Source organism: Physella acuta, unplaced genomic scaffold (assembly GCF_028476545.2).
Source record: "Physella acuta isolate Inbredline_101_S28 unplaced genomic scaffold, ASM2847654v3 ptg001092l, whole genome shotgun sequence".
NCBI classification, from domain to species: domain Eukaryota; kingdom Metazoa; phylum Mollusca; class Gastropoda; family Physidae; genus Physella; species Physella acuta.
Window position 1 is genome coordinate 139,212 of NW_026732609.1, and position 16,864 is coordinate 156,075.

General features: G+C 35.0%; 1 protein-coding gene across 2 annotated transcripts in view; it reads right to left on the minus strand.

Annotated features, from left to right (window-relative positions):
* Positions 1 to 16,864, minus strand: part of LOC131955674 (protein bicaudal C homolog 1-B) — a 66,187-nt gene that overhangs the window by 4,418 nt on the left and 44,905 nt on the right. The window contains exons 7-20 of one of the 2 annotated variants that reach the window (XM_059319872.1): positions 14,142 to 14,369; positions 12,867 to 13,079; positions 10,608 to 10,665; positions 9,238 to 9,311; positions 5,625 to 5,781; positions 5,302 to 5,427; positions 4,679 to 4,816; positions 4,325 to 4,405; positions 3,622 to 3,913; positions 3,040 to 3,191; positions 2,610 to 2,770; positions 1,494 to 1,623; positions 1,268 to 1,413; positions 35 to 134 (exon numbers count right to left, since the gene is read on the minus strand). In XM_059319872.1, coding sequence (XP_059175855.1) covers positions 35 to 134; positions 1,268 to 1,413; positions 1,494 to 1,623; positions 2,610 to 2,770; positions 3,040 to 3,191; positions 3,622 to 3,913; positions 4,325 to 4,405; positions 4,679 to 4,816; positions 5,302 to 5,427; positions 5,625 to 5,781; positions 9,238 to 9,311; positions 10,608 to 10,665; positions 12,867 to 13,079; positions 14,142 to 14,369 — 2,056 coding nt within the window. The remainder of the gene's footprint in view (positions 1 to 34; positions 135 to 1,267; positions 1,414 to 1,493; positions 1,624 to 2,609; positions 2,771 to 3,039; positions 3,192 to 3,621; positions 3,914 to 4,324; positions 4,406 to 4,678; positions 4,817 to 5,301; positions 5,428 to 5,624; positions 5,782 to 9,237; positions 9,312 to 10,607; positions 10,666 to 12,866; positions 13,080 to 14,141; positions 14,370 to 16,864) is intronic. The other variant, XM_059319873.1, reaches the window with a different exon arrangement.

Sequence of the window (16,864 nt, forward strand, 5' to 3'; positions counted from 1 at the left end):
CACCCAGTGTAGGAGAGAGGTTGTGATCACTGACCTGCAATAGCTAACAACATTTTTCTTCTAGCACCAAATGTTGAGATTCCAAGTTCTCTCAGGTCATGGTCAGATAGTGTGAGAAATGTGCAGAGATCAATCTGGAACAGACAATACGGTAGGTGAGTTACCTATAGCTTGTGATGCAGGTGCAGAGAAGCAACTAAGTACAGGCGGATGAGTTAGTAAATCTTCGGTTACACAAAATGTAATAAACAGGTGAGTCGGATGATGATGTATAACAGGCAGATGATGTGGGTGTGTAACTAGCAAATGATGTGGATGTGTAACAAGCAGATGATGATGTGGATGTGTAACAAGCAGATGTGGATGTGGATGTATAACAAGCAGATGATGATGATGTATAACAGGCAGATGATGTGGATGTGTAACAAGCAGATGATGTGGATGTGTAACAAGAAGATGGTGATGTGGATGTGTAACAAGCAGATGATGTGGATGTGTAACAAGCAGATGATGATGTGGATGTATAACAAGCAGATGATGATGTGTAACAAGCAGATGTGGATGTGGATGTGTAACAAGCAGATGTGGATGTGGATATGTAACCAGCAGATGATGATGTGGATGTGTAACAAGCAGATGATGTGGATGTGTAACAAGCAGATGGTGATGTGGATGTGTAACAAGCAGATGATGTGGATGTGTAACAAGCAGATGATGTGGATGTGTAACAAGCAGATGATGTGGATGTGTAACAAGCAGATGATGATGTGGATGTATAACAAGCAGATGATGATGTGTAACAAGCAGATGTGGATGTGGGTGTGTAACAAGCAGATGTGGATGTGGATATGTAACCAGCAGATGATGATGTGGATGTGTAACAAGCAGATGTGGATGTGTAACCAGCAGATGTGGATGTAAGTGTAACCAGCAGATGTGGATGAAAATGTAACCAGCAGATGATGATATGATATGGATGTGTAACAAGCAGATGATGATGATGTATAACAGGCAGATGATGTGGATGTGTAACAAGCAGATGATGTGGATGTGTAACAAGAAGATGGTGATGTGGATATGTAACAAGCAGATGATGTGGATGTGTAACAAGCAGATGATGATGTGGATGTATAACAAGCAGATGATGATGTGTAACAAGCAGATGTGGATGTGGATGTGTAACAAGCAGATGTGGATATGGATGTGTAACAAGCAGATGATGATGTGGATGTGTAATCAGCAGATGATGACAGATGAATGTACTCACTTCTTGTTGCTGAAACAAGTCTGTGTACTTGCCCAGGCTGAGGGCACTAAAAAGTTCAGCCAGGTCAGTTTTTGTTGACCAGATGGCTTTACTGTTGGGCAGACTGGCACTGTCCACGTGGTTGCTATGGCTGAGGCCATATTGAACTGGAGGAAAGTGGAAAGTTGTCAATGATACAGCAAGGAAAAAAAAAACATCAGCCATTAACAACACTGAGCATGCTCACATTTTTTTCTGGGACTTGGATACTCTCCTGGAGCCTTGTTGAGTGGACGGTTGTTGACCACTCTCTCGGGACTTGGCTCTTCACTCCAAAGATCTTTATCAATACTGAGGTCAATTTCTGGACGTGATGTCTAAATGGTAAAAAATAAAATGTATTAGAGACCATCAGAATAGTTTACACAGTATAGCAATTTTAAGGTGGGCTCGATAGCACCACCATCAAAACCTTCAACCCTGATTGAAGTGACAGGTCACTAACCTCAAACCCAGAATGTAGGGATGTGTCAGTAACCTCAAATCCAGAATGTAGGGATGTGTCAGTAACCTCAAACCCAGAATGTAGGGATGTGTCACTAACCTCAAACCCAGAATGTACGAATGTGTCACTAACCTCAAACCCAGAATGTAGGGATGTGTCACTAACCTCAAACCCAGAATGTAGGGATGTGTCAGTAACCTCAAACCCAGAATGTAGGGATGTGTCACTAACCTCAAACCCAGAATGTACGAATGTGTCACTAACCTCAAACCCAGAATGTAGGGATGTGTCACTAACCTCAAACCCAGAATGTAGGAATGTGTCACTAACCTCAAACCCAGAATGTAGGGATGTGTCACTAACCTCAAACCCAGAATGTAGGGATGTGTCACTAACCTCAAACCCAAAATGTAGGGATGTGTCACTAACCTCAAACCCAGAATGTAGGGATGTGTCACTAACCTCAAACCCAGAATGTAGGGATGTGTCACTAACCTCAAACCCAGAATGTAGGGATGTGTCACTAACCTCAAACCCAGAATGTAGGGATGTGTCACTAACCTCAAACCCAGAATGTAGGGATGTGTTACTAACCTCAAACCCAGAATGTAGGGATGTGTCACTAACCTCAAACCCAGAACGTAGGTATGTGTCTCTAACCTCAAACCCAGAATGTAGGGATGTGTCAGTAACCTCAAACCCAAAATGTAGGGATGTATCACTAACCTCAAACCCAGAATGTAGGGATGTGTCACTAACCTCAAACCCAGAATGTAGGGATGTGTCACTAACCTCAAACCCAGAATGTAGGGATGTGTCACTAACCTCAAACCCAGAATGTAGGGATGTGTCACTAACCTCAAACCCAGAATGCAGGCTGGTGTCAGTGACCCTGGCACTTATGCCCATCTGCCCCAGCTTGTCCCTGATGGCAGACTCTGGCATAGACTTAGAGAAGCCCATGCCAGCCCAGATGTCTGTGGGGATCCTAGATTCACCCTCAGGTTTTTTCTGCATGGCTGGAAAAAAAACAGAAACATCAAATTGTTGATGTGTTGTCTTATATCAGTTTTTTTATGTCGGTCATTGAGGTTTAGTTATGCCTACATCACTAGAACAAGGAGATAAGCAACTTTTGTTTCATTAAAAGTTTGAAAGATGTTTTTTTATGTTTTAACTCGTAATTAAAAAAGGTGGTTCTTTGTTGCATAAAAGCAAAATATAAAATATATCAAATTTTGCAATGTCTTTACAAACTGATTTGAGAAAATAATACTAGAAAGCCTACCTTTCATGGCTAACAATTTCTTCTGTTCGTAATCAAAGCCAAACTGTAGTGGTGAATTGAACAGGGAAGTGCTGGAGTTTTTCCTCTCAATCCCTGGTGCCAGTTTCTCTGACATGTCCACGGGGCTAGACTCTCCAGTTTTATCACCATTTCTACAAGAAACACGTGTTGTTTTAAAGTTTAATATTTTTTAAGGAAATTTGTTTTTTTAAAGTTCAATACTTTTCAAGGAACATTTGTTTTGAAAAGTTTAACATTTCTTCATTTGTTAAAAAAAAGTTTAACATCAGCATTTGAGTACAAGTAAATCCCCCACTCCCCCCTAATGCTAATATTTCAGTTGGATGTATTCAAGGTTATTATTTTGCCAGCATCATTACCTCAACCCTAGCTGTGACCCTAACCCTGATAGCTAAATACTCAAGATAATACTGTAGTGTCCTAGCAGCAAGTTGTAAAGAACACTAATGTGTGCTGCATCTCTACACAAATCCGGAATATCACACATTTTGCTATATCCACATCCAACTCGGAGATAAAGACCACATTAATCTCTTGAAGTTGAAGATGGCTGGGACTTACAACATGTGTGAGTGGGTCAGTCCATTATACAGCTGGGGGTTGGCAGGACTCTGTGAGAGTGAGCTGAGCTGGGTCAGGGAGCAAGTCTTGTTGAGCATGTCCTGGGAGTGACAGCTGTGGTGGTGCGCATGTGTCTGGTGCGTCAGGGTCTGGTGCGCAAGTGTCTGGTGCTGCACCTTCTGCTGGAGGGTCTGCTTGGGGTGGTGGTGCAGGGCCCCCACCAGCAGACCATTGGTGTTTTGTGACAGGGCCTCCCCCAGGGTCCCACGCTTCTGTAAGTTGGCCAAGTCTGCTGAGGATATGACAGCGTTAACACTGTACTATCTAAACAAATATCTAGCCAATATAACTTAACTTTCTCCAGCATGAACTGAAGATCTTAATGCTTAAAGTGTACTAGGATCATATTTTTATCACAACCAAACAATAAAAAAAGTAGTTTCTATTACTCTACTTTAGCTTTTCTAAATTAAAATAAGAATTTGTACATAATTACTGAAGACACCCCCCCCCCCCCACTTTTAATACAATAAAAAGGACATTTCATGTAGACTGCCTGAATTTGTAGCTCCATTACTACAATGTTTATTTCTGACTACCATTTCAATACTTAGTCAATAATCAGATACTTAGTCCAATTAAATAAGCCATTTGAACGAGTAATATAATACACGGTCAGAAGGTTCTAGAAGGAAACACATACCTGCCGTGCTACACAGAGGAATTGGACTGTTGGAGGGGGAGTTGGTTGGGCTGGCGGTGCCACTGTTGCTGCTGCTGTGACCTAAGATCAAATCTCAATGTTACTAACATCAATCACACAGTTTCAAACAAATTTAATTTATCCTGGGATTAAAATTATTAAATCACATAACTACTTAAATGCTAACATCAACCACAGGTTTGAAAAAATATTTAATTGAAAGAACAAAACCAGTATAACAGTATCGCTTTGGATTTTATGAGTATAGCAGTATGTAACAAGGTAGGTATTTAATATATAATTTTATTTTAGTCTTTTGCTTAGGATATGGTGAGTGAATAAAAGTCTACGTACCATGGTCCAATGGAGTTGGGACTCTGATGAAAGCGCTGGTAGAGAAGTCAGGGTGGTAGCCATTTGAGCTGGGGCTGAGCATATCTACAGGGGGGACGCTGGTGGCTGGGGTCACCACCATCAGGGGGCTGTAAACACCTGTAACATACATGGACGTACAACACTAGGTGAGTGGAGCATACAACAGGAATGTACAACAGTAGGTGAGTGGAGCATACAACAGTAGGAGAGTGGAACATATATGGACATATAAATATAGGTAAGTGGAATGTATAACAACGCATTAGAGGAATATACACCAGGTAAATGGAACATATAACACAAGGTAAATGGAACATATATGGACATACAAGTATAGGAAAGTGGACGTACAACAAGAGGTAAGTGGCACATAATAGACACCTACAGTGCTGGGCAATTAGTAACTGGATTAAAATTTACGTCATACAAGTCACATTTGCAACATACAACATTAAGATACATAAGATACATCAAACACTTAAATTCTAGAACAAAGTATAACTGATCAACAACTACAATATAAGACAATACAAGTCTAGCACAATTCACCCACCTGGACTAGGACTAGATTGTAGCCAGTGGTTGTGGCTGAATCAACTCACCTGGATTAGGACTAGACTGTAGCCAGTGGTTGTGGCTGAGAATCTGACCGCTCACACAGTGGGTGCCGTTGACACCTGAGCTACCCAGCTGTCCATTGAGCAGGAAGTTGTTGGGGCTCATTAACCCTGGTCAATAATTATTTAGTATGATTACACATACAAAACCTGATCAGTAATTAAGCTTATTACTTCTGGTCAATATTATTGATCATGAATGGACGTATATTAACCCTGATAACAAAATATTTTATAATTAAACATTATAATTAAAAATTGTACATGCATGGAAAAAAACAATAGTTTTAAAAAACTGGGCAACTCACCTAATCCTGTCATAGATAGAGCAGCTGGTCCCAGCTGACCAGTGTCACGCTTCAGCGCATTGACAGGGGAGTTGGCATCAGACTTGAGACCCAGCAGTATTTCTCTGGTCCAGTACATGTTGGCAGCATTTCTTTCAATACTTTTGACTATCACAGACTAGACACAAAGTACAGCTACATTTATTTCTTTGTTCATTTTAAACTGTCACAGACTAGACACAAATACAGCTACATTTATTTCTTTGTTGATTTTAAACTGTCACAGACTAGACACAAATACAGCTACATTTATTTCTTTGTTCATTTCAAACTGTCACAGACTAGACACAAATACAGCTACATTTATTTCTTTGTTCATTTTAAACTGTCACAGACTAGACACAAATACAGCTACATTTATTTCTTTGTTCATTTTAAACTGTCACAGACTAGACACAAATACAGCTACATTTATTTCTTTGTTCATTTTAAACTGTCACAGACTAGACACAAATACAGCTACATTTATTTCTTTGTTCATTTTAAACTGTCACAGACTAGACACAAATACAGCTACATTTATTTCTTTGTTGATTTTAAACTGTCACAGACTAGACACAAATACAGCTACATTTATTTCTTTGTTCATTTTAAACTGTCACAGACTAGACACAAATACAGCTACATTTACTGTCAAAGTTCATTTTAAACTATCAGAGACTAGACACAAATACAGCTACATTTATTTCTTTATTGATTTTAAACTGTCACAGACTAGACACAAATACAGCTACATTTACTGTCAAAGTTCATTTTAAACTGTCACAGACTAGACACAAATACAGCTACATTTATTTCTTTGTTCATTTTAAACTGTCACAGACTAGACACAAATACAGCTACATTTACTGTCAAAGTTCATTTTAAACTATCAGAGACTAGACACAAATACAGCTACATTTATTTCTTTGTTGATTTTAAACTGTCACAGACTAGACACAAATACAGCTACATTTATTTCTTTGTTGATTTTAAACTGTCACAGACTAGACACAAATACAGCTACATTTATTTCTTTGTTGATTTTAAACTGTCACAGACTAGACACAAATACAGCTACATTTACTGTCAAAGTTCATTTTAAACTATCAGTCAGAGACTAGACACAAATACAGCTACATTTATTTCTTTGTTGATTTTAAACTGTCACAGACTAGACACAAATACAGCTACATTTATTTCTTTGTTCATTTTAAACTGTCACAGACTAGACACAAATACAGCTACATTTATTTCTTTGTTCATTTTAAACTGTCACAGACTAGACACAAATACAGCTACATTTACTGTCAAAGTTCATTTTAAACTATCAGAGACTAGACACAAATACAGCTACATTTATTTCTTTGTTCATTTTAAACTGTCACAGACTAGACACAAATACAGCTACATTTACTGTCAAAGTTCATTTTAAACTGTCACAGACTAGACACAAATACAGCTACATTTACTGTCAAAGTTCATTTTAAACTGTCACAGACTAGACACAAATACAGCTACATTTATTTCTTTGTTCATTTCAAACTGTCACAGACTAGACACAAATACAGCTACATTTACTGTCAAAGTTCATTTTAAACTATCAGAGACTAGACACAAATACAGCTACATTTATTTCTTTGTTCATTATAAACTGTCACAGACTAGACACAAATACAGCTACATTTACTGTCAAAGTTCATTTTAAACTATCAGAGACTAGACACAAATACAGCTACATTTATTTCTTTGTTGATTTTAAACTGTCACAGACTAGACACAAATACAGCTACATTTATTTCTTTGTTCATTTTAAACTGTCACAGACTAGACACAAATACAGCTACATTTATTTCTTTGTTCATTTTAAACTGTCACAGACTAGACACAAATACAGCTACATTTATTTCTTTGTTCATTTTAAACTGTCACAGACTAGACACAAATACAGCTACATTTATTTCTTTGTTGATTTTAAACTGTCACAGACTAGACACAAATACAGCTACATTTATTTCTTTGTTCATTTTAAACTGTCACAGACTAGACACAAATACAGCTACATTTATTTCTTTGTTGATTTTAAACTGTCACAGACTAGACACAAATACAGCTACATTTATTTCTTTGTTGATTTTAAACTGTCACAGACTAGACACAAATACAGCTACATTTATTTCTTTGTTCATTTTAAACTGTCACAGACTAGACACAAATACAGCTACATTTATTTCTTTGTTCATTTTAAACTGTCACAGACTAGACACAAATACAGCTACATTTATTTCTTTGTTCATTTTAAACTGTCACAGACTAGACACAAATACAGCTACATTTACTGTCAAAGTTCATTTTAAACTATCAGTCAGAGACTAGACACAAATACAGCTACATTTATTTCTTTGTTGATTTTAAACTGTCACAGACTAGACACAAATACAGCTACATTTATTTCTTTGTTCATTTTAAACTGTCACAGACTAGACACAAATACAGCTACATTTATTTCTTTGTTCATTTTAAACTGTCACAGACTAGACACAAATACAGCTACATTTATTTCTTTGTTCATTTTAAACTGTCACAGACTAGACACAAATACAGCTACATTTATTTCTTTGTTCATTTTAAACTGTCACAGACTAGACACAAATACAGCTACATTTACTGTCAAAGTTCATTTTAAACTATCAGAGACTAGACACAAATACAGCTACATTTATTTCTTTGTTGATTTTAAACTGTCACAGACTAGACACAAATACAGCTACATTTATTTCTTTGTTGATTTTAAACTGTCACAGACTAGACACAAATACAGCTACATTTATTTCTTTGTTCATTTTAAACTGTCACAGACTAGACACAAATACAGCTACATTTACTGTCAAAGTTCATTTTAAACTATCAGAGACTAGACACAAATACAGCTACATTTATTTCTTTGTTGATTTTAAACTGTCACAGACTAGACACAAATACAGCTACATTTATTTCTTTGTTCATTTTAAACTGTCACAGACTAGACACAAATACAGCTACATTTATTTCTTTGTTGATTTTAAACTGTCACAGACTAGACACAAATACAGCTACATTTATTTCTTTGTTCATTTTAAACTGTCACAGACTAGACACAAATACAGCTACATTTATTTCTTTGTTCATTTTAAACTGTCACAGACTAGACACAAATACAGCTACATTTACTGTCAAAGTTCATTTTAAACTATCAGTCAGAGACTAGACACAAATACAGCTACATTTATTTCTTTGTTGATTTTAAACTGTCACAGACTAGACATTAACAACAGTAAAAAATTACTTCCCTTGCTCATTTAAATGGTCACAAATATAAATGTTACTATTTTTGGTAACCATTGTAAACTAGAAATAAATAGTTATAATTGTTTATTTTTCCATTTTCAATAACTAATTAACCTAAATTATCATATTACTAGATGATAAGTCCGTTGTCACATAACTAATTAACCTAAATTATCATATTACTAGATGATAAGTCCGTTGTAATAATACTTTAACTTTGATAGAATGATGATCACTACAACAGTTACTTTAACAGTGACCTACTGACCTTGCTTGGCTGCTTTGGTTTAGGTTTAACAGTGATGTAGACATCCAAGGTTTCCATCAGGTGAGTTATTCTACCTGTAGATTACAACAATCAGGTGAGTTATTCTACCTGTAGATCACAACAATCAGGTGAGTAATTCTACCTGTAGATTACAACAATCAGGTGAGTTATTCACCTGTAGATTACAACAATCAGGTGAGTTATAACACCTGTAGATTACAACAATCAGGTGAGTTTTTACACCTGTAGATTACAACAATCAGGTGAGTTTTTACACCTGTAGATTACAACAATCAGGTGAGTTATTACACCTGTAGATGACATCAATCAGGTGAGTTTTTACACCTGTAGATTACAACAATCAGGTGAGTTATAACACCTGTAGATTACAACAATCAGATGAATTATTACACCTGTAGATTACAACAATCAGGTGAGTAATTCTACCTGTAGATTACAACAATCAGGTGAGTTATAACACCTGTAGATTACAACAATCAGGTGAGTTATTACACCTGTAGATGACATCAATCAGGTGAGTTTTTACACCTGTAGATTACAACAATCAGGTGAGTTATAACACCTGTAGATTACATCAATCAGATGAATTATTACACCTGTAGATTACAACAATCAGGTGAGTAATTCTACCTGTAGATTACAACAATCAGGTGAGTTATAACACCTGTAGATTACAACAATCAGGTGAGTTATAACACCTGTAGATTACATCAATCAGATGAATTATTACACCTGTAGATTACAACAATCAGGTGAGTAATTCTACCTGTAGATTACAACAATCAGGTGAGTTATAACACCTGTAGATTACAACAATCAGGTGAGCTATAACACCTGTAGATTACAACAATCAGGTGAGTTATTCTACCTGTAGATTACAACAATCAGGTGAGTTATAACACCTGTAGATTACAACAGTCAGGTGAGTTATAACACCTGTAGATTACAACAGTCAGGTGAGTTATAACACCTGTACATTACATCAATCAGATGAATTATTACACCTGTAGATTACAACAATCAGGTGAGTTATTCTACCTGTAGATTACAACAATCAGGTGAGTTATAACACCTGTAGATTACAACAGTCAGGTGAGTTATAACACCTGTAGATTACAACAGTCAGGTGAGTTATAACACCTGTACATTACATCAATCAGATGAATTATTACACCTGTAGATTACAACAATCAGGTGAATTATTCTAACTGTAGATTACAATAATCAGGTGAGTAATTCTACCTGTAGATTACAACATTCAGGTGAGTTATTATACCTGTAGATTACAATAATAATGTGATTTATCTACCAAGTCAATGGATCAACTCTAATACATTGAGTTCCCTTACCTTGATCAAGCTCTATTGTTTCTTTCACATCAAACATCAACACAAGGGGCAGACAACCCTGAAATAAAGAGTTGTCTCATTTACTTTACACATTTTTACTTGATATTTCAGATGCATAAAGCTACATAAACATAACCCTTCTTTGTAGCCAAGTCCTGCACTAAGCTCACAGCAACATTTATTTTCTTACACAACTATTGTGAAGATAAATGTGTTGCCGTGGCAACTGACAAGCTTCACTCCTCAGCCTTATCAAGTTTGGTGCACACTGAGCCTCCAGTGTCTGGCTGAGATTGGGAGTTTGAAATACATAAATAAAGAAATAACAATAAAATCTCTGGGGGAAATTGATGGCAGTAGGGGGTAGCAAGTGAAACATTAGAAAATTTTATTGCATCAATGTCGTTTTAGAAATGTTTAATGTATCAATGGATTATTAAAAAACTGGATTGGGTCAATGATTTAGGAAATTTTGAATTTATCAGTTTATAATCAATTGTATTATCAGTGTATTTTATTGTATCAATATCCTTATAGAAATGTATATTTTATCAACGTATATAAGATAATATTTTAACAATATCCTTCTAGACATGTGTATTTTAATCAGCATAATATTGAAATATTTCTAGCTATGTCTTTTTCGAAACTTTTATTATTTCAATTCAATATTAGAAAATGTAATTGTCCCCTTATAAAATTGCATCATTTGAATTTCCTAGTACAAAACTTGATGCTGATTTTTTATTTGACTAATTTTAATTGTGAGTGTTAAGAAAATAAACTGCAAGAATTCTAGCACAATGGTAGCAATTGAACAATTAAATAATTGATTCGGGTGACCATGATGAATCAGGAAGTTTTAAAGAGGAGAAGATTGATTCAATGTAGAACTAATCAATACACCTGCTAATACTGCTGGTTAAATCTATATATGCCAACATGAACTAGATGCAAACAGAAATAGAGAGAGGGGGGTGGGGGAGGGGAGAGATGAGAAATGTATTGAAAGCTGTTCAATAAAAAAAATCAATACAAACATTGATTGCTACACAAACAACTATCAGCCAATCATAATGATTTTATTTTATTGACCTGTCAAAGAAACTGGAAGCGATTCTTTTGTTTTGCTTTAGATCAATAGAAACTAACTAGTCACAAACACAAACAAAAACTTCAAAGCAGCACATCAGATCTGACCCAAACAATAGCACATTTTCTTATGTAAATCTTTCTCCCACCTGTTCCTATTTTATTTTCAGATGTCACACAATCAACAACTAAGATTATTTTCTTAGGACTAATTATGTGAATTTAAAAAAATAAAAAAATAAAACATAGGCCTATATATATATATATATATATATATATATATATATATATATATATATATATATATATATATATATATATATATATATATATATATATATATATATATATATAGATATAGATATAGATATATATATATAGATATATATATATAGATATATATATATAAATAAATAAATAAATATATATATATATATATATATTATATTTATATATATATATATATATATATATATATATATATGTGTGTGTGTGTGTATACACACACACATACATTCACATCAACACTAATCTATTAATCATCTAAGCCTATAAATAATGTACCATGAAGTCAGCCTAAACGCTTTATTTCCCTTCACAACCATCAATCTTTCACCTGTCCTAGAAAATGAGCTTACCCCTACAGCCTACCCCTCCACCCAACATCAATACTAGTCACTCAAATTTACGCCAGAATTTTTTTTATGGTGCTTTGATTTCTATTTGAAAGGAAATTTCCCTTTTTATTAAAAAAGAAATACGACCTAGAAAATTTATCTGGCACAGTTTTCAGAGAGCTGGGTAGCAGGCATGTAAGTAATGATTCATTAAGCTTGGCTGTAGAAAGTTTCTTATCTACAGCACCCTGACAAGGAGAATGCAAGAAACTCAGGGCAGATAGCTGGCTATCTTTCAGTTTTTGGTTTACATATTAAATATCCGGTCCAACTATTTATTTCAATATTTTTTGTTTAGTCCTACATTTTGTTTTAATATTTATTTTATCCAACCCAACAATATAAAGAAAAAATTTTAATCTGGTTTAACAATTAGTTTTAACATTTATTTTATCCAGTCATACAATTTATTTAATATTTACTTCCTATTATCCAACACTATTATATAAAATTTCATTTCCAGTCCAACAATAAAAAAATGAGAACTTACAATCAGGTGCTGCCGAGCCAGAAAGACACTTTCAATAGTTCCGCTGATGAAGACGGTTCCCTTGCGCTGTGGTGTTGCTGTGTTGGGGTCTGGGAACATGATGTTGGCGCCAGTTTGCTGCATGATGTGTTTGATGTTGACGCCAGCTCTGCCAATGATGAACATGTGGTGCTGTGGGGCTATCTCCAGCTGCATGGAGACTGGGAGGCTCACCTGGTCAATTCAACAACAAATATTACATTCAGTTTTAACCAAACAACAACAACAAATTTAACAACAAATATTACATTCAATTCTAACCAAGCAATAACAACAAATTTAACAACAAAAATTACATTCAGTTTTAACCAAACAACAACAACAAATTTAACAACAAATATTACATTCAGTTCTAACCAAGCAATAACAACAAATTTAACAACAAAAATTACATTCAGTTTTAACCAAACAACAACAACAAATTTAACAACAAATATTACATTCAGTTCTAACCAAGCAATAACAACAAATTTAACAACAAAAATTACATTCAGTTCTAACCAAACAAATTCAACAACAACAAATTCAACAACAACAAATTCAACAACAACAAATTCAACATCAAACATTCAATTCAGTTCTAACCAAACAAATTCAACAATCATTCAATTCAAATTTAACCAAACAAATTTGACAACAAACATTCAATTCAATTTTGACCAAACAAATACAACTACATACATTCAATTGGGTTCTAACTTAACTTTTGTATACTTTCTTCAACTGTTAAATGTATTTATTTTTTTTAGCTCAAATAGAATCATGTCACAGCTAAAAAAACTAAAATATTGAATTTTTTTTAATGATAATATACAGAGGTAGGGTCTAGGTTATTACTAGGCATAGCTGGAAAAACAATTTTAAAATAAACAAGACAGGTATCCAACTTTTTAAAGTTCACATAGTGAAGAGGAAATAAATGAAAATAATTTTTTTTAAACTTTAATTTCCTACTTCGAAGAAAATGTCTTAACAAAGCAAAATGTATTTTGATTTATCTGGATTTGTCTGAAAGCGTAAGTTGTGGTTAAATTATCAACTCATGACTCAGGTGTTTAAACAGCTTAGCTACAAGAGCAAGGAAATATCTTAAAGAGCTGAGCTAAAGAAAGAGCTTACATTTCCTGTCAGCTGTAAGTTGTGGTTAAATTATCAACTCATGACTCAGGTGTTTAAACAGCTTAGCTACAAGAGCAAGGAAATATCTTAAAGAGCTGAGCTAAAGGAAGAGCTTACATTTCCTGTCAGCTGTTCCATCAGGTGTGCTGTGACCTGCTTGACACACTTGGCGCTGTGGACTGACCCCCTGATGATGACCGCATACGTCCGGGGCCTCTGCTTGAAGTTGATGGTGATGTTGTTGGCCTGCTGCAGCTGCTGGATGAATGGTGACGTCACATCTGGGACGGGTGTCACTGGTGATGTCACTGGCAGCTCAAACATGAACACTAAGGGCAGTAGTTCCTGGAAGAAGAGGGTTGGTATTTTGTGAACAATGCTATACTTAAACACTCAAGACAAGTTTCTGGAAGAAGAGGGATGATATTTTGTGAACAATGTTATACCTAAACAATAAAGACAAAAGTTTCTGGAAGAAGAGGGATGATATTTTTGTGAACAATGTTATACCTAAACACTCAAGACAATTTCCTGGAAGAAAGGGATTGATATTTTGTGAACAATGTTATACCTAAACACTCAAGACAAGTTCCTGGAAGAAGAGGGATGATATTTTTGTGAACAATGTTATACCTAAACAATAAAGACAAAAGTTTCTGGAAGAAAAGGAATGACATTTATGTGAATCATTTTATTCAAGAGTAATTCTCGTTATATATACACAATACATGGTTATATATACAAATTACACAGTCAATGTGGATTACAAGAATACATTTTCTAGTGTCCTGGTCTGACACCAGTCTATGGTTTGTGTGTATGAACAAAACAACATTTTTACATACATCTAAATCCTAGTTGAAAGAAGGAGATACTAAGTCAACATTTTTCTAACATCCAGGCCACAGCATGCTTTAACAAAAGAAATATCAACACAACAGGGAACATGCCAACATTTTTTGGTGTTTTGTTTCTGAATGTTTTGTTATTTAACACATTTATGCTTCTAATGATGTAAAAATAACCATGTCTTGTAGGAGAAAGCAAAGGTTTGCTATAAGTGTAATCATTACATTGATCCAACATCTCTTCACCATGCCATTTCAAATGTACCATAATAATGCTAAGTTGTTGTTTTATAATTTAAACATAATGATGAAGACATTTGTACATTTACTGAATATTTACTAGAGATTTTTACGTATTAAATCAGAAAATTAGGCAGGAAAATGAAGATTTGCCTCTACACCTAGGGATCTCATACTTTAGCTGGTATAACTCCCCACCACACAATTAAAAAACTAAGCGGTGTTGTTAGAAGTTCAAATCTTTTCTGCTCAAATATTTTTGAAGGAAATTAGTAAGATTAGGGCATTAGTTGCAGTGACCTTTTGCTGTAATAACACAACTGGAATAATGGTGCAGAAGGTGAGTATTTTACACATCAACTACATTTTTAAAAATAAATTATTGGAACAGTCTGGTTTTTTTACCAGTTGCACAAGTGTGAGAAATTCTTATTTGTTTATAATGCCTACAGTTTCTCCAGTTTAAAAAAAAAAGCTGACATAAAAAAAAAAGAGTGCAGCGTATTTTTTGTGTTAGTTTCCTGGGTGAATTTAGCAGGGGGGAGATAAGATGATGACAACAGGCCATGATAACTAAAAGGGTATTGGTGAAGCCATCTGATACAACTGTTATAGTGGTCTGACACAAGGTAATTGTTATAGAGATCTGAGTAAAAGGTAATTGTTGAAAAGGTCTGACGCATAGTAATTGTTGAAGAGATATCACATAAGGTAATTGTTATATAGACAGATTAAAAGGGTATTGTTGAAGGTATCTGTTGTTGGGTGTATGTTTTTTATGTGATTGATTACTGTTAATTATTTCGTAGTCCTACTTTTTAAGTTTATGTAAGTGAAAGTCAACTCTATGTGTATGTGTTTTATATTTTTTTCTTAGTCTGATTTGGATCCATGTTCATGTCCTATGCATGTATGTGTGTTAAGTCATGTGTAGATTTGTTTAAGCTTGTTATATTCTGCATAAGTTTGTGTATGTTTTTATATCCTATATGTATATTATATGGATGTGTTAGATCATGTATATGTTGGTGAATTTTAGTTATATTAGGTGTGCTGTATGTATATGCTATATTCCTTGTATATGTGTGTTGCAGGTATATGTTAACATCCCCTCGTATGTGAGCTATATGTAAGTGTTGAGTGTATGTTTGTCCTGCAGGTAAGACAGGTTCCCCTGCTGTCAGTGCCGTGAAGCTTATCTCCCTGCATACTCCCATGAACTGGTGACAGATATCTGGACCATCCAATGGGAGGTAGACACTCATCAGATAACCACTGGCAGCCATCTTGGCTACTCACACACTGCATTTATTTACAGGTGGCAGCAGCCACTTCAACATTTTGGACCATTTTATTGTGTACCTGTTTAGTCCACAGACCACTGTAGTAGATAGTCACAAGGTACTACTTGTGTAATGTAACAAGATCAATAAGCTAGGGAAGTAGCTAGACTATTGCTGCAGCTAGGTTAGTAACAAGACTATTGCTGCAGCTAGGGAAGTAACTAGACTATTGTTGCAGCTAGTAACCAATGCTATTACTGCAGCTAGGGAAGTAATAGGACCATATCTACAGCTATTGAACAAGAACATTGCTGCAGCTAGTGAACTAGGCTATTAAACTAACAAAGCTATTCTTATAGTTGTACACTAACAAGGCTGCTCATACAGCTATTGCTACAGCTAGTAAAGATATAAGGTTATGATATTGCTGCAGCGATTAAAATAACAGGGGGAACACCAGACAGTCAGT